Genomic DNA, 26,745 nt, shown 5'->3' on the forward strand with positions numbered 1-26,745 from the left:
AAATCACAGAACAGACAGCTACACAGACAGCTAGAGTTGGTTCCTCAGTGTGAGGAGATCACCACAGGCTGTGGTTGCTGTCACACCACAACTCAGTTTTCAATTTAGACCTTGGGTCATTTGCCAGCTGAAAAACGGGAGCAAGAAATTGGGAAGGCAGGTCCTATGCTGGTGTCTTGTAGGGAAGGCAAGAGACCAGCATAGGAGAGTGAGGACTTGCTGGACAAAGGAAAGAAGCAAATAAATGCACAAGGCAGTGAAAGCAAGGACAGGTGACCTGGGAAGAGTCCAGAGATTAAATCCTCTAAGAGGTTGTGGAGGGTTGGGCTCAGGAGGGCCAAGGTGAAGCTGGCACTGAACCTGGAAACAGGAAGAATACCAGGACATTCTAGAGCCTCATTAAACACAACAGGAAGGTCACAGGGGGTGTTTCCCCCACTCCAAACAGCACTGGCAGACAGGTGACAGGGATGGGGAGCAGCCTGAGGTACCCAACAGCTTTCCTGCCCCAGCCTCCAAAGGGAGCCTCTCCTCCCAGCCCTCCAGGTGGATGGAGAGCAGGATGGGCCCTGGGGAGCACAGGCTCTGCCCTGGGAGGAAAGATCCTGCTCAGGGCCAGCTGAGGAGCCTGGAAATGCTCAGCTCTGTGGCACCTGATGGGATGGAGCCCAGGGTCCCCAGGGAATTGGCTGGAGGAGCTGCCAAGCACTGTCCATGACCCTGGGAATGTCCTGGCAGTCAGGTGAGACCCCAGGTGGCTGAAAAGGGGGAAATATTGCACCTGTCTTCAAAAAGGGTGTGAAGGAAGAGCTTGGGAACACCCAGCTGAATTCCCCTCTGTGCCTGGGCAGGTGATGGGACAGAGCCTCTGGAAGCTCTGCTGAGGCTCCTGGAGCTCAGGGAGGGGATTTGGGGCAGCCAAATCCCTCACTAGGGGCAAGCCCTGCCTGACCAGCCCAATGGCCTTCTCTTGATGAGATGACCACACCAGTGGACAAGGGAAGGGCTACAGATATAATTTACCTGGATTTCTGCAGAAAGAGTCTCCCAGAACAGCCTTCTTTCCAAACTGGGGAGAGATGGACTTGATCATGGACTGCTGGAAATGTTCCAGGCCAGGTTGGATGGGGCTTGGAGCAGCCTGGGACAGTGGGAGGTGACCCTGCCATGGCAGGCGTGGCTCTGGATGGGCTTTAAGGTCCTCTCCAGCCCAAACCATTCAGTGATTCTGATACACAAGCAGCATTAATACAGTGCTTCATAGATGTGGTTTCATGTTTCTGGGTTACACACACTGAGCTTCTAAAAAAGGATTAGTAATTCTCTGGCAGTGAAAACAAATAGCAGAGCTTGCTAAATGGCACTATAGAAATCTGTGACATGTCTTGCAGGTCCAATTACATAATAGTATAATTTTTTAACATTAGTCTGGCTCACTGCTGTTCTGTTTTCCTACTAGCTACTTTTAATTAATAGTTCTGGAGATGGTTGTATCAGTTAAAAGATTTCAGGATGTGTCAAGAAAAAAAAGATTTTGTGGAACTATGGGAAAAGCTGTGTGTCTTTCTACCTGTATTTGCAATGCTCTCATTCTGTTTTGAGTGACTGTATTCCCAGTTAGGCAGACAAATATATATGCATTCAAGAAAATCAACAAAAATCACATTTCACATTTTAAAATAAAAGCAAAGCAGATTTGCTACTGGCAAAACTTATTTCAAGACATTGTACATGTCCTGATCGACAAACTCAAATATATGGGAAGCAAAGACATGATAGATAATAAATTCTCGATAGGTCCACAAATAAAGACAGATGCAATAAATCTTACCACTTCTATTTTCCTAGAAAATGTAAACTTTGACTGGCTCCTGTCAGGGCTGGGAAATGCTGCCAGCAGGAAGGACAGAGATAGATGACAACTGGGCAGTTCAGGACTATATTACAGGGCCATGATGTCCAAAGAAATGTCACCAAACCCATTATCTGAAACAGAAGAAGCTGTGCCTTTGGAAACTCCAGCATCTTTCCCCCATCTTGCTCATTATTGAAGCAAATCTGATTGTTCAGTTACTTTCTCCCAGGAAATTTCCTCCAGTATTTTTTGCCCTTGATTGTTATAAAGTTAGGGATGAGCAGTTACAGATGTGATGGTTTGAACTAGTCTGTTCACTGACAAGTAATTTAATTTTTTTTTTTTTTTTTTTTTACGGGGAGTAGGTTGCTGTTGTTTGCACTCTTGCTGCCAGTACTATAAGAAAGATTTGTGCACTGTAGCAAATCCTTGCTGCAGGGAACATAAAACAGGTACCTAATTTCTCTTTAAAGGAGAAAGAGCATTCTGGTTTGGTCTCTGAATTTCACTCCATTAGGAATAAATAGATTAAAAAAAGGGATCTTGGAGAGTTTATGGTTTTAAATCCATGCTGGGGAGTTTATTACTTTTTTTTTTTTTAATACCAGCTTTAACTCAGACATACTTCTACTGAAAATCTACATGTCTGCTTCCAAAAATCCCTGTGTGAGTTGGTCTTAGGGGGATTATTTTCACAGCCAAAGATAACTAGGTACAAAAATGTCTCTATCACCTTGCCCTTTTAATCTGCCCTTTTTGGGTCAAAAAAGGAAGGAGGACAGACACACCTTAATTATCTGCTCCCAGCCCTAATATGCTTATGGACAGCTGCAGTTCCTCCAAACTTTGATTTATGAAAGTTTTCCTGGTAGGTGACTATGCTGAGGAACCATTTATTTTCCTTCTGGCTTGAGGTGTGATCCTTTTATAAACTACCTGCTGCAAATCTGGTGTCTGTTCATTACAGTAATTTAATGCTAATGACTTGCTTCACTGAACAGTGGAGAGGAAAAATAAGTAAAAATAATCCCAACAGATAAAAATGTCGTGACTCAAAGTCTTGCACAGGAAATGAATTCATATTTCAGTGTAAGGCTTCGTGAGGTTTTAATTTATAATGTAAGCTCATCTAAAATACTTCATGCATAGGTGTACATTTAAGAGGTTTTTTTAATTTATTTTACCTTACTCGTGTAGGCTCTAAAGCCAGCAACACAGCAGGGAAAAACTGAAGTTAATTTCTGCCCAATATTGCTGTAATTATCGTGACTTTATTTTTTCTCCTAGTCATGCTGTTTTGCTTATGAGCTTTGTATTGTTAATTAAGTGCTTTCTGTTTGTTTGCAGAAGAAAAAAAAAAAGTGAACCAACAGATACCAAATCCTGGCTGGTTTAAAACATGTAAGTAACTTACTAGCAATACAAGCCTGACTTATATGGTCACATAATACTCTTATACCATTTTTATTTTGTAGCTGGCTGTTCCCTAACATTTTATTATTGCACATAAATATGTTTGTACTGCTGCATTTCGCGCCTGCTTCTGCACTGAGCCAAGTGGAAGCAACACAGATGCAATGTGGAAATTGAAAATGAAGATGATACATAATACTTACATAAAGCTTGACTAATCTTTATGCTGAAACACAGCAAAAGCTGCCACATGAATAATACCACACATTCCTAATGCAGATTTTTTTTTCCTGTGGATTGGCTGCATTAAAAAGGCAGCTTATATAGAACTGGAAGGTCCATAAAAGTCAGAAATCGAATTACTGCAGTTTGAGATTTCACTGCGCTGGTTTTGAGGTGCTTGGCTGGCTTGTCACAAGGAATATCAGCTCTGTGCATATCAGCCACCATATTATGGATTTCTCTTTCCTTTCCTTCTCTTTCCTGTCAGGGCGTGGAAGGGGTGGGTTCAGACCTTGACTCCTTTCACTGAATTCTGCACCATTGTGAATGCTGAAGTAGGGTTTTAATCACCACCATAGTGCCTGATTCACATTCCCAGTGTGGAAACACAATTTTTTTTGGGAGGGGGAGAATAATGTGAGTTCAGAAAAAGAAATGAACCAAGAAGCATCACAAATTCATTGTTGAGGGGCTGGATCTGCCTGACAGGCTGCACCACCATTGCCTGCTGCTCTGGCTGGGTTTTGGGCATCAAATTGTGCATTTCCAGGGAGAAGATTCTCCCTCAGACAAAAATACACATCCTGTGGCAGAGACAAAGCAGAAGCACAGAGCTGTGTCTGGTCAACTCCTCTGCTGCTTCCATAAGGATGGACAGAGGGAGGAAGGAATTTGGCTGAGCCACCAGCCACACCACTTGTTCCATTTCAATCTCACTGCTGCTGCAGCCTCTCCTAAATTCACATAGGACATTTCTAGATAAAACTAGGAAAGTGCCTCAATTTGTTTCCCTCTGAAACAGATTTCTTCCACACCCGTGCCTAAGCCACCAGGAGACAGTGATCAATCTAGTGAAGGGATGAGGAGAAAACATAATAGCATGGTTATTTTTTTTTTGTTTTATTGGGGTTGTTTTGTTGTTTTTTTGGGGGGGCTTTTTTGGTGGAGTTTCTGGTGTCTGTTTGGTTTTGTTTTGTTTTAGTTTGGTTTTGTGTTTTGTTGGTTTTGTGTCTTGGGGGGCTTTTTGGGGTTTTTTTTGGGGTTTTTTGGTGGTTTTTTTTTTGTTGTTTTTGGGAGGTTTTTTGGGGGTTTTTCAGGGGGGTTTGGTTTTTGTTTTTTGGGGTGGTTTTTTTTTGTTGTTTTTTTTTGAGGTTTTGGGGGGTTTTGGGGGGTTTTTTTGTGTCCTTTTTTTGGCCCTTTGAAAAAGAGTATAATACATTTTGGAATAGTCAGAAATACATTTTTTCCCCCCCTCTTGGTGGAAGACCTCTTGCAGAAAAGATCGATATGGTGACTGATTGCTTTGAGCACCTCTTCACTACCTGTCACTGACCCCTGAATGGGATGCATTCACTCTGTGAGACAGGGCCTGTTGAGGAGCTACTGGGTAGGTTTTTAAAGTCTGTGCCCTATAAATCACTTTATGAGCACAATGGCCCCTCTTGACCTACTGAAGTGCATCGGTAAAACTCATCACTCACCTCCAGTGCGAGGAGGACCATTTACTCTTCCCATTATCTAGGTCAGGGGAATCTTTGGAGAACTAATCACCTCACTGCTAAATGAAGAGAACTTTGACATCCCACCCCAAAACTTACACTCCCTGTGGTGTTAAAAGCAGGTGGCCACTTTGGATTGTCATTCACCCAAATTTTACAGCGGGGGTTTTGTGAGGAAACGTTCTACTGCACCTGGTAAACGTCCTGCCATGTCCTCACGCTCTGGGTAACAGAGAGACAGGCAGGAAGATGCTTTTAGGACACAGAAGATGAGGGAATCTGGCAACTTGCATCTGCTTTAGTCCTGCTTTAGGAAGTTTCAGATTTTTGCTGCAATTTATTTTTATTTATTTATTATTTGCATGGGGAGGTCTCTGCGTTTCAAAGTGCTGTGTATTAAATAAGTAGAAATGTCCAGGATAAACTTAAATTACACTGACAGAAATCAAGGAGTTTGATTATCTTTCTGCCTAATTTTCCTCCTGGCATACAGCTCATTTTAGTTACTCTTTTTCTCTTCTGCTCTCAGCTTTGAAAGTACATCTTCATTTTCCTTCTAAACTGAAAACATATTCCCTTTATAAGATCACAAAGGACTGGGGGTTTTTATGACCTTTCCTGCAACTGCACCCAGTTGTTGATTTCTGCACTAAAATACTGTGGGTCTAAGCTGAGAAGTCAGAAAATAATGAATAAAGATAAAAAAACTTCACTATGTTTCAAAAATGTTCTTGCTCAGGGTTTTCATTTGTCCTCAGCAAATAGAAACAACTGGCAGGTTTACCATTATTACTCTAAATATCATCGCTGCTGCTTCTACTACTTATTAGTGCTTTTGCCAAAAAGAAGCCTAATTTCATCAGGGAACAACCAAGCAACCACAGTGCCCCATCCTGGGCAGGGTCAGCTTTGCTTTCAGCTCCTTCCATCATCAGCGGCTCTGGCCAGCACCACATCCACTTTGTGCAGCACAAGCCTCACCAGGAGCCATCACAAAGGGAACAACCTCCAGAAGCTGGGATGTAAAATCAAACTGTGATGCCTCAGCATCACTTATCTTTCTTCTCAGGGGGTGGATTCAGAATGGCATCATTTTTATATCATTTATATTCTTGCATCAAAGATTGAGAGGGGATCCAGAAGCAACCCAGAGGGAGCCAAACCCAGCTGGCCAGGACCTGCTCTGGGTGCAGGACTTGTGCTAAATGCCATGTCACATTCCTTTTGTGGGGGGATCCTGAGGAAGAAGGAAGATATCCCTAGGCTCAGACACAAAATGTGCATGCCTATCTCAGTTAAAGCGATTTTGGTAGTGTTGAACTGCTCATCCCCTGACCCACCTCCCAGTGAGTTCTGTCCTGTGTCCTCTTCTCTGTGAGCAGGAGGAAAACAAAATGCTGCTTCCCCCCTACCCATTTTTAATACTGTACCTCCTTCCACCAGTTCTGACACAGTTTAAAGGAACAATTAAGATGCACAGGAAAGACATTTTGTCCTGAACCCAAACTCTGCATATAGGCGTCTGTGTCACCAACAGGTACCAAATACTTCCTCTCATTAATTTTGCCAAAATGTTGCTTGTATTTCACTTTTAATTACTAAAGAAACCCTAACTTTGCTTCACCTTTTCCCAAAACAAAGTAAGGAAAGGAAAAGGTCATTAGCAGGGTCAAGAGATTGAACTTGTTTTAATTTCTTTTCTTTTCCTGAGAACCAAAAATACCCTAAAACCTGGAAAACTTAATGAAGCTGCTATCTATAGTTGGCAAAAACTGAATTGTCATTGATAAAGGAGAAACAATTTGTCCAATTCATTTTTGAGTCTGGCACATAGGCAAGAAAGGGCCAAAAGGTGACTCACAAATGTCTATACACGCCAGATACTCATCAAGAACCATTCCTTCTTGTGGTCTTGACAGGTAAACTGGGTTTCCAAGGCTCCTAAGATTGTTACCTCTCAAAAGCAAGAAGAAATAAATAAATTTCTGACCTATGTTTAATATGTTGAGTCCAGAGACTTCCGCCACATTCCACAGAAACTTCAACTTACCTCTCTTCCACTCTCAGCCAAGCTGGCTGGCATCCCAGGAATTTGCTGCAAAAAACCCACCACTCAGGTTTGCAGTGAGCAAACCCACTGATCCTAAAGATTTGGTTTTGATTCCCTCCAAAACCAGGGGTTCTGCCCCATCCCACCTTTTCCCTGAGCTCCCACCTCACATTGCCAAATCCCACTGCAACCACAGAGCCTTTGTGATGCCTGCACGTAAGCAGGCAGGATTTCTTTCCAGCCAAAATGAAGATTTCAGGGTTGCACTGACCTCCACCAGTGGCCTGGGCTTGCGCTCCACTGCAAACCTGAAGTGGCAGAGCTCACAGTAGCTGGTGTTGGAGGAGGACAGCCAGCGCTCCAGGCAGCTGCGGTGAATGGTCCCCAAGGTCCCTGTGCACTCACAGGGGGACAGCAGCTCCTCGTGGCTGCTGCCCTCGTGGCAGATCCTGCAGATGGGTCGGTCATTGAAGGGGCTGCTGCAGGACAGGGAGAGAAAAATGCTGGTCAGGGCTGGAGGGTTGTGGTGACTGGTTGGAGGGAGGGGCCAATTGAATTTGCCCTGAACCAGGACAAATACATCCAGTGGCGCCCAACATGCGTCTTCTCTGTCATGAACTGCTTTCCTGGATGAGCCCCTTTGGGGGTTCTCTCTGAAATCTGCCCTGAACAAGGAAAAATACATCCAGTGGCGCCCAACGTGGGGCTTCTCTGTTGTGAACTGCTTTCCTAGAGGAGCTCCCTCAGGGGTGTTTCAAAAATTTGCCCTGAATGAGGAAAAATACATCCAGTGGCTTCTCTGTCATGAACTGCTTTCCTAGAGGAGCCCTTTTGAGGAGTTCTTTCCAAAACTTGCCCTGAACCAGGACAAATACATCCAGTAGCACCCAACATGGGGCTTCTCTGTTGTGAACTGCTTTCCTAGAGGAGCCCCTTGGGGGGGGTCTTTCAAAAATTTGCCCTGAATGAGGAAAAATACATCCAGTGACTTCTCTGTCATGAACTGCTTTCCTAGAGGAGCCTCTTTGAGGAGTTCTCTCCAAAATCTGCCCTGAACCAGGACAAATACATCCAGTAGCACCCAACATGGGGCTTCTCTGTTGTGAACTGCTTTCCTAGAGGAGCCCCTTCGGGGGGTCTTTCAAAAATTTGCCCTGAACCAGGACAAACACATCCAGTGGCTCCCAACATGAGGCTTCTCTGTCGTAAGCTAGAAATATTTGCATTGCTTTGCCCTCTAATTAGCAATCCAAGCTGGTGGGCTAATGATTTAAGGCATTTTGCTTTTCTTGCTTAAAATGCCTATTTTATTAGGTGTGGGGAGAAAGTTTAGAGTGAAAAACATCAGAGTGGCAGATGAGAGGCAGAACACCAGGTTCTTCTGTATTTTGTATTTCCCAGCTCTTCACAAAGCAGCAGTGCAGCCGCCTCAGGGAATCCCAAAGTGCATCAGGGAGGTTGTAAATCTGCCTCAGCTGGGCACTTCTTGGTGATCCTCTGACATAAATGTAGTCCCATTTCTCCTCACAGAGAGGAGCACAATTCTTCCCAAGGATATTTCTGGGTTTCACATTCTCTGAAGCTCAGAGAAAGGAGAAACAATTCTTATCTCATTTGCTGTGCCTGTGTTTGTGCCAAAGTAGAATGCAATATGGAGATTGTTTACCCAAAGTGATGGTGGTTTGTTTCCTTGGCCTATCAGGGCCAAGTGTGTTGTGTGTTGGGACTGTCGGGTGACAGTCACGAAATTTTGTGGAATTAGAGTGCAGTTGTGTGCAGAGTTGAGTGCTTAGCAGATTCAGTTTAGATGTAATGTAATATAATATAATAAATATAATATAATATAGTATAATAAAGTAATTAATTAGCCTTCTGATAAGCTGGAAGTGTCCTCATCATTCCTCCCTGCCACGGGGGTTGTCCTTTTTGATACATAAATGTTGTTTTCACTGGCCAACAGTAAAGGACTGCTGAAAGATCATCACCTTTCCCTGTAGCCCCCAAAGGCAGGGCCATGACTTCAGAAAAAAGCACATGAAGGCCAAAACCTCCTCTCCCTGGAAAGGGTTTCCCTCTCTTTGGGGCAGCCCACAGGCAGGTCAAAGAGGGATACAAAGAGATGTGTGCCAAACACATCCCTGCTGTGGGGCTGCAGGTGGGTATTTCTTCTGCACTGCTTTAAGATCCATGAAGCCTTTCCAGCTCACCATCAGCAAAGACAAACTTAATTTTGACCCAAGCATCAAGTCTGGATAAGGCCAAGCACATCAGAATACCCTTCCTTGCTTCTAATGAGAACAAAGCCAGCCTGAAGCACGCTTCAAAGGCATAGATTAACAATATATTTCACCTCTAATCCGCCTCTCTAAACCAGCAGCAAAAAGAAAGGTCAATCCCTCGGACAATGACAGAAGCTGCAACACTGGTGCTAGAAACAGCTTGTATGGCTGCTCAGCACACCAGGGGCTGGTGAAGCATTTAAAAAGCATGATGCCTTCTGCAGCATGATCCTTGTGGCGATGGAATGGGGGTTTAACCACGCACCACATGGGAAGGGGCCTGTCCCTCCCTCTTCCCCCCACATACCTCTGCACGGCCAGGGTCCGCACCACAGACGAGAGCAGCTGCCCATCCTTGGAGGACACCTGCATGACATACTGGGGACAGGTGGTGGCCAGGCCCCCGCTGCTGCCAGGCAGGCTCTTTCCATCAGGGGCTGGAGGGTGTGGGTGATCTGGAGGCACTCCAGGCAGGTGGCTGCAGCGGTTGGTCCTCATGGCGCTGGGCAGCGGGTCCCCATCTAGGCAGGAATGGGGACAGGGAGGTGCTGTGGGGCACATCCCTCCCTGTCTGACCAACAGCAGGCATGAGAAGGAGCATCCCTCAGTGCCCACCCCAGGTTTCCAGAGCCCACTGAGCAGGGAAAGGGGGTTTTCAGTATTGGGTGTCACAGAAAAAACAGCCTGCACATCCCACAAGCAGCAAGGCAGCAACCTTGTCTTCTTCTCTCTGCAGACTCCTAAAGTCATGAGTGATAAACAGAGAGGCTGAAGCTTTTGTCACTCCCCCTCCAAAGGTTTCAAAGGTATATACAGTCTGTGCACTTTCAAATTTAAAGGCTGCCACTGTCCGCCAAGGGGGAAAGTTATGTGCTGGAGGTGAAAATGGTTGATTGGCTTCAAATCCCCTTTGAAAACACTTCCATGCTGCTTAGTGTCTTCTATCACCAACCCACAGCAGAGCACAGACCTGGCAATTAATCCTGTACAGGGTTTTAGTCACACAAACCTGCTTAATCATAGCCTGCAAAGCAGTAATTTATGCCACAAGGTGAGGCAGAAATCACAGCCTGCCCGTGCCTCCCTCCTCTGCTTTGCTGTCTCTCACATCACTGTGAGTGTTTTGCACAGTGCTTTCACACCTGGCAAATGGGAAGGAAGGGTTGTGCTGGGAACAAGTGTGATAATCCACTTGTGGGGAATAGTGTAAGGAATTTGAGACAGGACTTCTGAGTTGGTTTTGATGATGTGATTTATTGTTCTTATCTTCTGCATAGGTAGGAAGGGTGAATTCTGCTCACATCTTCACCCCATGGTTCAGAAGGTTACAAGACCCCTAACTACAAGACCTTTTAAGGAGTTTCTGACCAATAAAACACTGCCAACAAGGATATTTATGTTTTTGACCCAATCCTTAAATATTTCATCTTATGGACCCATGTCACTGTGTAAGCTTCCTTAGCCAATCATGTAATGACACACAAACCTACAGCACTGCATTCTAAACTTCCTGATTACCTTTGTAACTACTTTAATTTTTATATCTTTAACTCTAAAACTCTAAACTTTCTTCCACTTAACGGGTGTCTGCTCTAAACTATAAATCCACATTCTCACTTCTAGCACCTCAGTTTGGGAGCCTTTTCGAGGTCTCAGATCAAATCCTGTGTTTAATTCTAAGCTTTGGCTTACAGGCTAAAGTTCTGAGAGTGCCCTGCATTTTGGATCCCAACCAGAAGAAGCCTGAGTGTGTAAATTCCTGATGCCTTGGTGGGATGGATGCTCCTGGCTGGGTGTGCTTGCCCTGGAGGGCTCCACCAGGCTTTGTCCCTGCCCTTTGGGTCAGGCGCCAAAAACACACACACAGGGTGGGTTAATCCCTCTGCAAAAGGGTGAGAAGATTCCCTAGCACACCCTGGGACAGTTGGCTGCAGTCCTGTGTAAAACTTGCAGGTTACAACGCTGATATTCCCATGTTAAAATCAGGAGTTTCCCCCTCAAAAAAAAGTGTTCTGCATCACTCACCACAGCTGTATAGCGTCAGCACTGCAGCTGAGAAGAATCTTTAAAAACCAAACATGAACAAAACCCTCCAAACAGGGGTGTTTCTCCAAGGATTTAGGTGAAACCCTGTGATTTGACTCTGTTGGATTTGAGGAAGAGCAGCACCAACCTTTGGAAGCCCCCTGAAGGGATGGCCTTGGCAGTAAGGTTTTGGGGCACGTGAGGACTGGTGCGGATGCTGGACCCACTTGCATCATGCAAGTTTTCACACAGGGACTCATATTCTTAGAAAGGCATCTAAAATAGGAAAATAGGGGTTTTTTTTTGCAGGATGACTTCAGCTGTTTTCAGACCACACATCCCCCAGGGAAAGAGCTGGAGGCTGATGAGACAGCTTACAGGGCAGAGAGTGTCCAGGGAATGGGGCAGGGAATTGGACTCTGGGCCTCATTTACAATGAAAATGAAGCAAATGGCTGATGTCAAAACCATTAACATATAAAAGATGCAGACATTTCAAGAGAATAAGAGCCACAGACTCTCCAAGGAGACCATGGTGTTCAGTTTTAGTTTTAAAATCCATGCTGAGACTGTTTAACAAGAACGTTCAGATGCTGAGTAGCTGCTTCATTAAACTTAAAAAGCCTAAGAAGTATCATGCTTACAGACTCACGCTGCAGAATTATGTATTTTTATCCTGATTGCTTCACTGACCCCATTAAGTACAACAGTGGTTTTATAATTTCATATATAACGGCCATCGAGGCCTTTACAAACACATCCCTCAGTCACTTGATGAGTTTGGAGCATCAGAAGATGCAACTAAATGCAAAGCTTTAAAGCACACAGGAAATTATCTGGCTGTATCTCAGGAATGTTAATTCAAATTTCTGCCTACAGCACTGCATTGATATCCCACTTTGGCAGAGCAGATACAGGTAATCCCTTTCTACTTTTTTTTTAAAAAAAGAAGGAAGGTTCAGGTAATCACTTTCTCCTTTTTTTAAAAGGATGTTGAAAGTTACAACCCATTTTTCTGAATTCAGAAGAACCATTTTCACACAAAATCAGTGCATGTGCCTGAAAAGTGATACAATTATAGAATTAAATGATGTGTGCTTTAATACTGAACCCCATGGTAAATAATGGAGATTAGTTGTCCTGAGAAGCACAGAGATCCTAAGCAAATCCTAAATTAAAGCTGGCATTAGGGAACTGTAAATTTTTACAGCCATAAACCCCCAAAGTGAGTATTTACCATATGTATGTACTATGTCTTGAAGTTTTTCACCTGAAACAAGTGGAAAACTGTCAAAAATGCCTCAATAAAAGAGAAAAATAAAGAACAAAACCAGGAAGATGTGTTTAGCTGGTATTTATGAAGAGAAATGATATTACATTGGGGAAGACAGAATATCAATATTTATTCCAGACACCAGAAAATTCTGAGAAAAGTGGCTGAATTTGGCATGATGAATGTATGGTAGTAGGTAGCTCTCTGTTTTTTCTTTTCTATGTTTCACTAGCTGTAGTTTTTAACTTATATATATATATATATATATGTATATATATATATATATATATATATATGTATGTATGTATATATATATATAATTTTTATATATATATTTATATATATAAATATATATATATACACACACACATTATTATGTATATATATGTATGTATGTATGTATATGGGTTTATGGGTATCAGAGTAAAAGTAAAGGTGTTGCAGGTATTTTCTTTATGCAGTAAGTGTAAAAACAATGACAAACCAACCAATAAACTCAAGGAAAGTATCTGAGGGCTTGTTGAAGCTAGGTAGAAGATTCAAGTGCAGAAGACATCCTCTGCCCCTTAATAACTTACGGGATGGTTTATTCCTATTTAAGAGATTTATAACTTCTGGACCAAAGAGCCCACAAGGCTCAACAAGTGCCAGTGAGCAAGGCACTGCCATTCCAATTGAGTTGCACCCAAATAAGAAGCAAAAAACCAGAACTGCTGCCCTGAAATGGAATTTAAAGGCAAACCCATCTGCAGACCTGGAACGCAGCTGGAATCCTTGTCGCGCTCTCTCTGTCTGTGCGTGAGCTCACCCCAGTTCTGAGACCCACAAAGCAGCACCAGGGTGACGAGTTAAATCATCACAGCAGAGCTTTTTTTAAGGCAGTGCTGCTTTCCTGCTGGAGCTGTGACTGGCTGGGATTGACACAAGCCAAAATGATCTTTACACTTCAAGCAGTGGGTTGCAAATGTCGAACAAATACTCGTGGAGTTGCTCCCTTTTCCTTTTTTTTTTCATTTTTTTCTTTTCAGCACCTCTGCTAAGAATAGCTCTTATTCCACCTCTCAGTCATGGTTTCAAACTTGGAAACCCTTTCACCTTTCTTATTCCATGTTCCCACGAGTTCACCCTATTAATTTCAAGAAATGTGACATGAGCTTGCATCAATCAGCTTCAACACTCAAAAATATGCGTGAAAAACCACCAGCATCCCATCTGGAGACATTTTCCCAAGAAATACTGGGTTATTTTTAAAAAACAGCCAAAATACTGATGCTAATATTAATAATAATTGTAACAACAACAACAAACCAAACAAAAACCAAAAAAAACCCACACCAGCAGAAAATTCCCAAATACATACCCACACAGAGAAATAACTTTTAAAAATCCCAAAAAATAAAAAACCACCACCAACAACAACAATCCCAAGCAACGAAAAAATTGCCCTCCAGTTTTCAGAAGCTTTCAGAGATGTGTTTTTGTTTATTTATTATTTATTTCTATTTATATCAATATTACTATAATATTATACTATGTTATAATATTAGAATTATACATGGGTCTATAAAATTATATAAAAATATATAATTATAGTATAATATTATAATGATATTATAATATTATACTATAATATATATTATTATATTAAATACTATTATAATTTATATTATTCATATATTGATTGTTATTATTTATTTATTTATTTATTTATTTATTTATTTATTTATTTATACTATTTATGTAATTTCACATAATTTGGTGCAGTTCACTCCAGATTTTTGGGCCCCAGGGACAGTTTTTTACCTGGGACAGGTCAGAAGATCTGGAGCACAGATAGAATTTTCCACCTCACTGCAAGCTGGAAGAATGGTGCAAATCATGGAGGGGAATCTCCCTCCTTCTTTTCTGCTATCAATCCTGGCTGGCTGCTCAGAATGCAAATTGCTGCATTCTAAGTAATAAATAAATGTTTTAAATAAGCGTTTCAAAATCTCAGAATGTTTTTGTCAGCAATGCAGCTGTCAGAGGCTGGGTGAAAAAGGTGTTCCAGTGCTCTCCACCGGCTCAAGTGTTACCTTTGTTTCTAGAAAAGGGGAACAGGAACTCACCTTTCCCTCACTGAAGTTTAGGCAATAATTTTATGCCACCCTTCAGGATGGCCCAGAGACCGAAACAGGCACTGCACTCACTGGATCACACACAGCTGCTGGGTGATCCCTCTTTCCCCTTCCCACAAAAGAAAATGCAGAAGAAAAACCAAAATTCTCCACTCCAGAGCACTCTGGAACCTCCTAGATTTTTACCTGCTAACAAACAAGGCAGGGTACTGTGAAGGTGGAATGCACAGATCGCTTATTAAAAAGAAAGAACCCCTGAGACACCTGAAAATCCTATTTTAGTGTAAAAAAATCAACTTTTATGCATGTTCTTTCTTGGACGCTCACATCTGGAATAGTTTGAAATGTTTCTTGGATCCACCACAGAGCTTCAAGGCTGCCCTTCTGGTTTCAAACACACAAAGACTGAGTGAAAAAGTTGGTGCAGTAACTGGGAATTCCAGCTGAAGCACCACAACACACCCCAAGTCCCCCAGAGTAAAAAAATTAATCTCTCTAAATTGAGAAGACCAATTCCTATATTTGATAATGACATGTGACTCAGCACAAGGAGAGGAAATAAAAAAAAAAAAAAAAAACAAAAAAAAAACCCAAAAAACACCAAAATGCTGCCTGACCTGTTCATTTTGGAGCTCTAAAGGCATCAGTGAGAGAGGGCATGGCAGTGCTGGGACACGCTGGCAGGAGAAGAAGGCTGGAGAAAATTTTATTTTGGTCAAGAGCATCCAGTTTGCTGCATCACACACCCCCTTTAAAGGAGCTCTGAGAGACCACTGAAAGGTGCAAGAGGAAGATGTGGCAATTGTTCCCCAGAGGAGGAGGGCAGATTTCAAGTCAAGGCGTTTCGACACACAGAAAGTAGCACAGCACAAACACAGATGACGTTGGGTAATTTTACTCTGTTTCAGCCCGAGTTTTACTATTTTTTCAAAGCTGTAAACAGCATTTCCCATTCATCTGGTCTGACTGCAGAGAGCTGCAGGGGCTTTTAAAAGCTGCCACACTGTAGGCTGCATTCAAAGCGCAATTTTATAAACAAGAACATCAGAAAAACTGAGTGCTCATTTGAGGCAGCAGCACAAAGCAGTTCAGCATAAGTAGTCCTTAAGAGTCTGACCATGCATTTAAAACTTCAGTGCCCACCCATGAATCATTGTTATTCTGTTAGGAACTGAACCTTGAACCACTTTCCATGAGAGCAATAGACTCCCTTCTTGGCAATGTGAACTTTTTAATAAATTGCTTTACATGCCTGCACAGCCACTAACTTGGGTTATTTGCTTAGATTTGTATCCTTTTGTTGGTTGTTGAAATGAAAGTTTTCAGATGACAATAAATACTAGAAGTACTTGTGGTGTTGGCATTTTAGCCTTGCATAAATAAGAAAAAAACCCCAAAAAACAGAAGACACAAATTCAGTTTACAACTGATCTGGAAATAGGGTTTCTTTTTCCCCAAGGTATAAGGAAATATGTATGCTTTCTTTCCTTGTACTAGTTTTTTTCTAGCAGAAATGTCTTTCCTCACAGGTTACAAAGGCACTTACATGTGTTCCTAAATTTCCTTTTTTTCATTGCCACATCTGCTTCAGACTCCCATTCCCCTATTTCCTGTCCACAAAATTCCTTCTTATACCCCAGAAAATGGTGTAAACCACTATTGTTTCCACACTTAGGCACCAAAATGCAGTGAAAGAATTAGTATCTGCTTATATACTCAAAGATTGCATATTAAAAGGCCCAGAAGTTTGGGGTTTTTCGCACCGGAAAGCTCTGGATTCTCTTTCCTCTTCCAAATTAGGTCACCTTATACAAATGAGTCAAGCATTACTTGGCCTAAAACATGAAAAATGAGAATTTAATTTGCTCTCAACAGCTGTCAAAGGACGAAGAACTCCATGTCAGCCCTTAAAGCCAGGCTTCATCTCTAAAAATCACTTTGTCCTGGAGAGTGACAGTATTTTTTTGCACACACTGTGTTTTACTGACAAAGCACTTCCTTCATCATGGGAACTGCAAAACTTTCAGCCAAATTCTCTGCAAGCACCTCGGATTTCATCAGAAAACCTGTCTTTTGCAATTTCCAATTTTTTTTGTTTTTTTGCAGTTTTGGTGCAGAGGACATCTGCACTAAATGGACATTCATCATCCAGTGCCTCTGCACTCTGACCTCTGCTCCATTCAGGTGCTTCATTCCTGCTGCTTGTTCTTCTTGTCAGAAAGAGCAAAATCTGAGAGTGCAGGATGCTCACCCCACCCCCTGAGACTCACACAGCACCAAAAATTTGAACAGAAATTACACCTCGATGTTTTCAACTATTCCTTCAGCAGATGGGGAGAACGGAGACAGTGTGAGGAACCAGTGTTTCTGTCAAATATAAAGTCTTGAAGCCTTTCTTAAATACAAGGTCTTAGGAGGGAAAATGGAGTCAGATCTGATCCAAATGTGCTGCACTTGATGGAACTGTCCCTATTGACCTTCCCCACATTTAGGCTGGACTCAGAGCTACTGTCCCACAGTTGTGGGATGGAGCTCAGGGGAAAACAGCTCAAAAGTTAAATATTTGTGTACTCCCAAGGCCACGTTTTCACATTTAAAAATAGCTCTCCCCATTTCCACTGCAAGGCTGAAAGGAGGGCCGCCAGCGTCACACAGATCATTGCCCTGCCCCATGTAAAAAATCCATAATTTGGCTTCTTTTTTTTTTTCGCTCACACAGGTAAATATCAGCTGAATCCAACTGATTTGTCCTGGCCAGGTAAGGCCAAGCTGAAAATTACTCATTTAAACTGCAAATGGTGTAAATAGTTAATACCTGAGGGTTTGGTGACAAACTCCATTTCATGTAAATCTTGTGTAAATTAACTCTTTGACAAATAACTCTTAAATTATGGTTAAATTATGGTTTTACCTGGCTCACAGTGGCCAAATCCACACAGGTTTTGGAGCTGTGACCAAGAAATTTGTTTGCAGAAGAGTCTGAGCAACAGAGAGCACAGAGGGTGCCGGCAGGTGATGGAGGCAAGAGCTTGATAACTGCGGGCCAAAAAGAGACAGCAAAAAAGCAAAATGTTTTGAACTACTTACGGGGGACGCTTGGAGAAATGTGGTCATGGTAATTCTACAGACAGCTTAGGAAAAATGCTAATTCTTCTGTTCATCATTGCTAAGTTAATTATTTGACTGATTTTAGTATATTTCATTCTCCCAGGTCCTGCAGTCGATACTGCACATGAATATGATCCTATTACAATTATTGCATTTATACTCCTGACTATTGATGGCAAAACAGCTCAGTGAATGAAACTTAGAAAAGATACTAAACCCACTTTCAAATTAAAGTAAGTAGAAAATTGAAAACATTTCTCTTTTTAATAGCTTTATGTTTTAATTCCAGAGTTCGGCAATATTGGCTGCATCGGTCTTGCATCTGAGAAAAGCTTCATTAGAAGCTCAATGAGCACAACTTGTCCTTAAGACTCCAGTTTTGAAGCAAAGATTATAATCATACCCTGCATACCTCGGTTTGGATGCATTGTAATTTAACCTGAAATTGTTCTGGTACCTTCATATTAATTTCTTTTCTTCCTTAGTCTTCACCTGCATAAAAATTTAATACTTAGTTCCTCCACAGAGGACTTCTCAGCTTTCCATGTGATGCATCCCAAACGTCTCACTGTCTGCAAGGCACCTGCATTACTAAAAAACTTGTCTGGTGCTCTGCACTGAAGCCTACATGCACCAAGTGCAATCAGAAGATATTTTTCTTCTTTCCTAGGCCCTGTGTCTGTCACTTCTACAACAAGACTGAAAAACCCCATGGGGTGGATTAAATTCTCATGTTTTATTCAGCAATGAATCACCTGGATGGCAGTCTGCAAATACACGAAACTTGGCTTCTGTGTGATGCTTTGCAAAGCATGTCCCCAACTAATATATTTACACGTGGAATATGTGCTTTCAGTTGTTCTCTGGCTGTGGGATCACCCCAGGTGTTTCTGGAGGTGCCATCCAACAAGCCACTTTCCTTCCCTGAAGAGAATTTACTTAGCATGATTTTATCTTGTTGTGTTTCAGCTGGCAGCGGCAGCTGAGTGTTTGATGTTTAGCAATGGGGGAAATTAGTCTTCCAAACATCTTGTTTGAAAAAGAGGAAAACACTTTAAAAAGCAACATGCCTCCAAACGCAGGTCTATTCCTCTCCCTTTTCCCTTTTTACCCTTCAGTCAAAAGCAGCTAAAAATATTCTTGCTGCATTTTCCTTCACATGGGAAGATAAACCCTCCCTGTTCCCATATCAGTCATTTCTCTCAGCAGGAGCAAAGTGTGGACTCCATGGGTTTCTGCAATATTTACATAAAGATTTCCCTCTGAACTTCAGTTTGGGGGGAGGGGAAGAGTTTCTCATCAAACTCCGAGACTTGCACTGCAGTCCAGAATGAGACAAACACATGGGGATACTGTGAGTTAATTAAAATCAGTGATAATTCCCTACAGTAGCTGGTTTTACATGGGTTTGTGATGTGTTACATAAAACTATATGCTGTGGGGACTGAACAGCTCCATTTCCTTTCCAGTAACAAGCACACCAAGAATGCTTTTAGTCATTGTCACACGAAGTTGGCACTGGTCAAACAAATCAGATCTGACATGCAGACATGGAAAGGAAAAGTTATTGCTGCAAAATGAAGCACATATAATTCAATTTCTCTTCAGTAATCTTCAAGCAAATTACTGAAATGCTGCACTAGTGAATCAAAACTACAAGACAGAACTAAATCAAAGTGGCAGAGGTAAAATTTTGTTGGACAACATTATTGTCCTTATCAAATCTGAGAGAAACATCAACAAGAGAAATAACAAGAGTTAGAAATGAAGTAGGTATTAGCCTTATTCCTATGAGAAATAAAGTCAGTGGAAGCCTGGAGTGGGTTTGAGCTGATCTCAGCTGGGATTTTGCTCTGTGTGTCATTGTGACTTCTTCTGAAATCAACCCTGACATGCAGCTTTGTTTGCATACCCAAGACAAGCTTGGTATAGGACTATTAGAACTTTGCAGAGCAGCGGTGAGTCAGACTGATGCTAAAAATATATACTATTGTGTAATTGGACCTGCAAGACATGTCACAGATTTCTATAGTGCCATTTAGCAAGCTCTGCTATTTGTTTTCACTACCAGAGAATTACTAATCCTTTTTAAGAAGCTGAGTGTGTGTAACCCAGAAACATGAAACCACATCTATGAAGCACTGTATTAATGCTGCTTGGTGGAGTTTGTGTATCAGAATCAGGGGATGGTTTGGGTTGGGAAGGACCTTAAATCCCATCCAGTGCCAGCTCTGCCATGGCAGGGTCACCTCCCACTGTCCCAGGCTGCTCCAAGCCCCAGTGTCCAACCTGGCCTTGGGCACTGCCAGGGATCCAGGGGCAGCCCCAGCTGCTCTGGGAATTCTATTCCAGGGCCTGCCCACCCTTCCAGGGAAGAATTTCTCCCTAATATCTGATTTAAACCTACTCTCTGTTAGTTTGAAGCCATTAACCCTTGTCCTGTCACTTACAGACCCTTACAAACAGCCTCCATCTTTCCTGCAGCCTCCCTTCTGCATCAAAATGGTCACAATTGGCTCCCCCTGAAATCTCCCCTTCCCCAGGCTGATATCCCTGGAGCTGCCCCAAGCACCAAGTCCCACGAGGCCTGAGAACATGATGGTTGTGATTTTCCTTCAACCACACTTTTTAAAGCAGAATCTTATTAAAGATTCACTTGTACCTCATCAAAATGTTTGCGCGTCTTTGTGCCACCGTGCACATCCTAAGACATCACTGATGGCACAAAAATCATCCAGAAGTGTGGAAGTTCTAAAGCTTGGCTGAGCACTTTGGCTCTGTTGCAGAAGAATCTGTGTGAAGTTAGCTGTTGCCAAAGGGCAAAGTAATTAAACATCTCCAAGTTTTACCCTGGGGCTGCAAAATTCTGGGGTTCCTGGAGATGTTGTGAACAGCCAGAAGTAAAAAGTAAGATAAAACACTTAGTAAGTGTTTTAATAAGATAAAACACTTGAAGTAGGCTGGTGAAACACTTATTTGCTTTCAGCAATGTGTTTTACCAGCCTACTTCATCTTCCAAAAAACTTTTTTTTTCTTAGTAAAGAAGCAACTAAAAGATTTCTCCTCCAAGACTTGCCTTCCTGCTGCTGAGGCAGGTGAAAAGGAAAACCCTGCTGGAAATTTAGGATGCAGGTTTTCCACAAACTCTTGATTGATTTCTGCCTTACAAACCGCAGGGTTTTGTGGGTCTCTGTCCTCTCCACTACTTTAACCTTTTAGGGTCAGACAGCTTTATCTCACCGTAGGGCTGTGGAGATTTCTAGAATCTACTCACTCACCTTCCTTCTTGACACTTGTGGTGCAATGGCTGCTACAGCAATTGAGGAGAATTTAGGTGGAAGCAATCACCAATGGAACCTAAAAATGGAAACTTTACCAGCCCTAAAAAACCAGCTCTAGCTATGTACTCCAGCTGCACCTCTTAATCAATGGCAATTTACATTTACACAGCCCATGAAATGTAAAGTTTGAGGATCTTCTGCTATTTAATAGAATAACCCCGCACACCCCATTTTCCACGAGGAGCGCTTCCCTTGGTTCAGCTGATGCTCAGGACCTTCAAAGCACATTTCGGGATAATCCAGGCCTGGTGAGCAAACCCAAAAATGCCCAGCTCCCAACTCTGCCTGCCTGTTTGGCACCTGATGAGCACAGAGCTCTGCTCTGTGTGACAGAGGAAAGATGACACTCCTCCTCCCTGGAGGCCTCCACGCAGAGATGTCTCACACACAGGGGTAAATTGAGTATACAGATGATTCTGCTGGTTTTGGCAAGCAGAAAGAAAGCAGAAATGCTATTTTTAGCATGGCACTTCATTACCAGTTTAATGGCATCCCAAGGTTTAGCAGCCTGTCAGGTCAGGAAGAAATTACACCTTGTTAGAGAAAAACACTGAAACAAATTTCCTCATTAAGTACCATGTCTCCCAGCTTTTGCCCATTGCTGGAAACATAATTTTTCACCCTGCAAATTGGATAAGTAAGATTCAATCATTTTTTTGTTTTATGTTATGCTATCTCCATCACTTTTATCTTCCTTGCCATTGACTAGTGAGATTTTAAGTGGGTGTTTCTGGCTCTTTAATTAAAAATTATTAGAATACCTCCACAAGTATTTCATAACAACATGGATGCTGAAGTTGAAAAACTGATCTCTTTATGTACAAACATCTTAATAAACTAGTGAATCTTAGTGAATTTCTGCATCATCATTTTGAGAACTGCTGCATTTGCCAGAGGTTAATTACATTTCCCATGCCATCTGGGCATTGTTCTCAGCTAGTCATACTAGTCCTAAATTTTGTTCATTTTTTCCATCAAATGAATCCCCAGTGTTTTTCTGAGGAAGCTGACATCCTCCAAAGGCTCTTCTTCCTTTCTAACTCCTGGTTTATCTCCTACCATAGCTACAGTGGGAGCAGAGTGAATCCCTGATATCTCATATTTTTATAAAATATATCTTAATACTCTTGCCTATGTAACATCCTCCAGGCATACAACAAATTTGTAGCCCTAATGAAGAACAGTGAGTTAAAAGAGTGACAAAAATTTAGTTTAAAGTAAGCCAAAGCCTTGTTCAAACCCCTCCTCAGTGCAGCTCATTTCCAAAGCTGAACAGTCCATATATATAATAACTGCACTTATTTGCTTCCAATATTTGTGACATCTGTCCTTTCTGGCAGTCATTACCTGTTTCAAGCACATTACACTCCTGGCTGCTGATACAGATAGAGGATAAATTAATTATGGATAGGAATTTGTGACCAAGTGTTTCCAGAAACTCGGACTATCTGTCTCACAGAGCCATCAGCTCTCAGCTAACAAGCAGGACTGAAATAAGCAAAACAGAGACAGGAAATTCACTGCCTCAGCCCCAAAATACTCAACAACATTGGCCCAGGCCAGAGCACACTTGTCTTTTGTCAAAAGCAAAACAACAGAAGCCTCATGATCAACAAAGGCAATTAATTGCAACAGGCCAGAACTGGAGGAGGTGATGGAGTCCAGGTGGTAAAAAATTTCTCTTGGATTTTGGGGGTGGAGTTTTTTGTGCCCAAGTGGGAGGTGGCAACAGATTCATTGCCTTTTGAGCCTTCAGAGAGGACAGACAAAAAAGCCATGTTTGCACACCCCTGGGCAGGTTGTGCTCCTAATCAAAGTGTGAACAGGCAAAGGGTGAAGGTCTGGCAGCCACAGCCCAAGTGAGCAGGGATGGAATTGCCCTTGCGGCTTTAACACAGATTTATACAAAGCACGGGGGAAACTGAGCTGTAGTCACTCTCATTTCTTCATTTTCCCATCTGACATTTCATTATTTAATTTGATTTAGTTGATAGAAGCTTTTAAATCAAACTCTGTCTGGAGTCTGTTCGAGTGGGTTGAGAGCCAGCCAGCACAAGCAACCTGTACATGTATGAAATATTTCAAACTGAGAGACTTGTCTCTATTTTCTAAACCTCAGTGGCAGCAGAACCTGATTACAGCAGCAATGTCCAGTGAAGTACTCTCAGTTGCTCTTCCCCATTGCAGTTTTTTCAGCCTTTATAAGCCCCTGGCAGTGTCAAACAGCACAAACTGGATGGCAGGCAGTCCAACAGCAGCTAGAAATCAACTCTGAGTTGTGTGTCACAGCTGAGAGCCCAAACCAGCCTGGCAGCTGCCAATTCCTGCCAGCCCAAGATGTGTTCTTAACATCCAGATTGTCACAGAACCCTGAAGTCACAGAAACTGAGCCACCAACCACTGCTGCACAATGAAATCAGCTTACAGGCAAGGAGCTGGCTTTAAGGGCTCCATCAGGGATGAGTTCTTCTCGTGCTGGTGAGGATACTTTGATCTCCTGGGCTTCAGAACATGTCTAAATTTAAAATAAGCTCCCAGGGGGAAACTATCCTTTTTAGGCTGCATGGATTGGAAGGGTCTGGCACACGTAGGAGGGCAGGAATGGGCAGGTTAGAGCTCCCACATTCATCTCCCTGCCGGTCCTGGCGCTAAGTCAGAGAAACCACAACTTCCAGCAGCTGTGAAAAAGTGGAGCTGCAATTTGAGAGGAGGAGAAAAGAGAGGTGGGATTCAGTTTCCTGCTCCTGATGGTCTTCAGGGACTGTTCCCTGAAAACAAAGGTTAAACAGTGTTATTGATGCTCCCATGTGAATTAATCACTCCTCCCTCTGCTGCACCAGCCCCCTCAGACATGGTTCGGTACCTCAGGAAGGAGCAGCCTGAGGATTTCTGAAACATAAAGTTCATAACTTTATGTTACAGAACATAAAGTGGCATCCAGTGGCATCCACAGGAGGTATTTCATTCTGTTTCATAGAGACCTTAAGGACTAAAATGGGGGCAAAAAATCCCAGAAGATGAAGGTGTAAACCTGTCCTCATGTGGAGATACCAAGGGCTTGAACAAGGCCTTTATGTTCCAGCTACAGCCATGAAATGCTACACGGTTTTATTTCCAAGCATTTTAGAGATAAATGCATTTGATGCTTCTCACAAACAGCCTAGAGCAGATAAGCAAAGAACCAACACTGTCCTCGTGTCAGATTTACAATTTTTATTTTTTAAGCCCTCGGAAAACCAATTACCTCGACCATAAGCTAGTTTGGAGAAAAATAATCTCCCCAGTGCTCGGCCCAGTGATGCTTGTAAAGCACCCAGCTCACACAGAGGTAGGAAAAAACAGGTGGGTAAGAAAGGGTTGCAGACCCTGACCCTGCCTCATGCTTCTCATGCTCTCCCTCTTTGAGGTAAAGCAGTGATTACAATGAGAACTGGGGCACCAGAGCCCAGACTTGATGACCAAAAAAACCCCCAAAAAACCCCCAACCTCCCCGCCCCCCCCAAAAAAAACCCAAACAAAAGAAACAAAACAAACAAAAAACACCAAACAAACAAACAAAAAATACCAACCAACCAACCAAAAAAAAAAAACAAAAAACCCCAAAATAAACACAAAAACACCACAAAACCCCCCCCAAAAATCCCCCAAAATCAAAACCCAAACCAAACAAACAAACAAAAAAACACACACAAAAAAAACCCCCAAAAAAACAAAACAAGCAAGGAAAAAAAACAAAAAACAGACCAAAATAAAACCACACAAAAAAACTCCAGAAGCAACAACCAAAAAACCCAAAACAAACAAAAAAAAACAAAACAAAAACAAAAAACATAAACAAAAAACCCGCAAAAAAACCAAAAAAAACCCAAACCAAAACAAACCAAACAAAAAAAGCCAAAAAAAACACCAAAAAAAAACCAAAACAAAACCAACCAAACATACAAACAAAAAAAAAAACAAACCAAAAAACCCAAAAAAACAAAAAAAATTACACTTCACCTGCAATCTAAACATCTTGGATTATTTCTTCTTCTATTTGTGACTTCATGGAAGGGTTAATCACCAGTAAAACACCAGGTTATGGGGTCAGCACCTCACCCCAAAGCAGCAGCCACCATTCTGAGCGCGCAGCCTTAAACCTCTCTGAATTCCACACCAACCTGCAGGAATCCCAGGCCCACAAAAATGATGAAATGCAGCAAAGCTGCACAACTGCAGCTCTGCAGCAGCACCAACCTCTGGGCCTCACCCCCAGGAGTGACCAGGGTGATCCTGAGCTGCTCACCCAGCAGTTCAATAGGGGAAACACGAAGCTAACCTGGAGCAGGGGGTTCAGAGAGAGGAAAAGGGAATTATGGAATTAGGCAGCCACTGTCACTGTGCCACAACCTGATCATTGGGTAAAAGTTAAAACGTGGGGTGAAATCCCACTGCGGGGGTGAAATATGGCCAATTTCTTTCCACACCAGCTTTTTATAAAGCGCCAGTTCTAAAAAGCTTCACACTGCCTGGGTTGTAACAGCTCCACAACAGTATTTATTAATTTGTGTTTACTGTCACATCCCAATAAATATCACAGTCAATAAAAGCTTTATGCCAGTTGCCTGTATCCTTTGGTTAACCTTCTGCAAATTCGCCTATTCATCATGACTGTCATCATCAAGCCAGAAAGTGAGTTTTCTTTTGCTAGTGTTGTTTTGGGTTTATTTTTTTTTCCCTGTGTGTTTTAGCACAGACATGCCTTTGCAAGTTTTCTGCGTTAAATTTTTAATGCTTGCTTAGTACAACTATATACTTACAACACTTGCTGTAATGTTTAGGCTGCCTAATATAAGTGTGACAGAGTAATAAAAAGCCACATTAATAATAATAATAATAATAATAATAATAATAATAATAATAATAATAATAATAATAATAATAATAATAATAATTATTATTATTATTATTATTATTGTTTTGTTGTTGTTGTTGTTGTTATTTATTTTATAATATTATAAATAAATTATTTATTGTATTTATTATATATTGTTATATATAAAACTAATTTATTATATAATTACTATATATAATATATATCTATTATATATATAATATATTTATTATATAAAATATTATTAATTTTCTTATATTATGTATAAGAAATTATCTATAATATTATTGTTATAATATTATATGTTATATATAATAAATTATATATATTATTGTTATATATATAATATAATATAATAGAATAGAATAGAATAGAATAGAATAGAATAGAATAGAATAGAATAGAATATAATATAGTATAATATTTATTATATTATTTTTATTTACTAATATAATAAATAAATAAACAAATATATAAACAAATAAATAATTTAATAACATCTCTATCTAGCAGGGTTTTACTCTAAATTTCAAGCAGCCATCTCCACTGCTGCTTTATACCAGGAAGAAAAGCATGGCTTCTACCTTTTTTTTAATTATTCCTTCTGAAAAGACACCCAACATTTGAGCAGCAGTTTGTCAAGGTCCTCTGGCAAGCTTCATGAACCACAGATTCATTCCATGGCTTTCAC

At 41.7% G+C, this 26,745-nt stretch overlaps 1 protein-coding gene across 3 annotated transcripts in view; it reads right to left on the bottom strand.

The window, feature by feature from the left end:
- MARCHF3 (membrane associated ring-CH-type finger 3) overlaps positions 1 to 26,745 on the bottom strand; it is a 62,757-nt gene that overhangs the window by 14,406 nt on the left and 21,606 nt on the right. The window contains exons 3-4 of one of the 3 annotated variants that reach the window (XM_036403945.1): positions 9,626 to 9,839; positions 7,311 to 7,518 (exon numbers count right to left, since the gene is read on the bottom strand). In XM_036403945.1, the coding sequence (XP_036259838.1) occupies positions 7,311 to 7,518; positions 9,626 to 9,816 (399 nt within the window). In that variant the 5' untranslated portion in view covers positions 9,817 to 9,839. Of the gene's footprint in view, positions 1 to 7,310; positions 7,519 to 9,625; positions 9,886 to 26,745 lie in introns of all 3 variants that reach the window. The other 2 variants (XM_054518004.1, XM_036403944.2) reach the window with 2 other exon arrangements.

The sequence above is a fragment of the Molothrus ater genome, chromosome Z, assembly GCF_012460135.2.
Source record: "Molothrus ater isolate BHLD 08-10-18 breed brown headed cowbird chromosome Z, BPBGC_Mater_1.1, whole genome shotgun sequence".
Lineage (NCBI taxonomy): Eukaryota > Metazoa > Chordata > Aves > Passeriformes > Icteridae > Molothrus > Molothrus ater.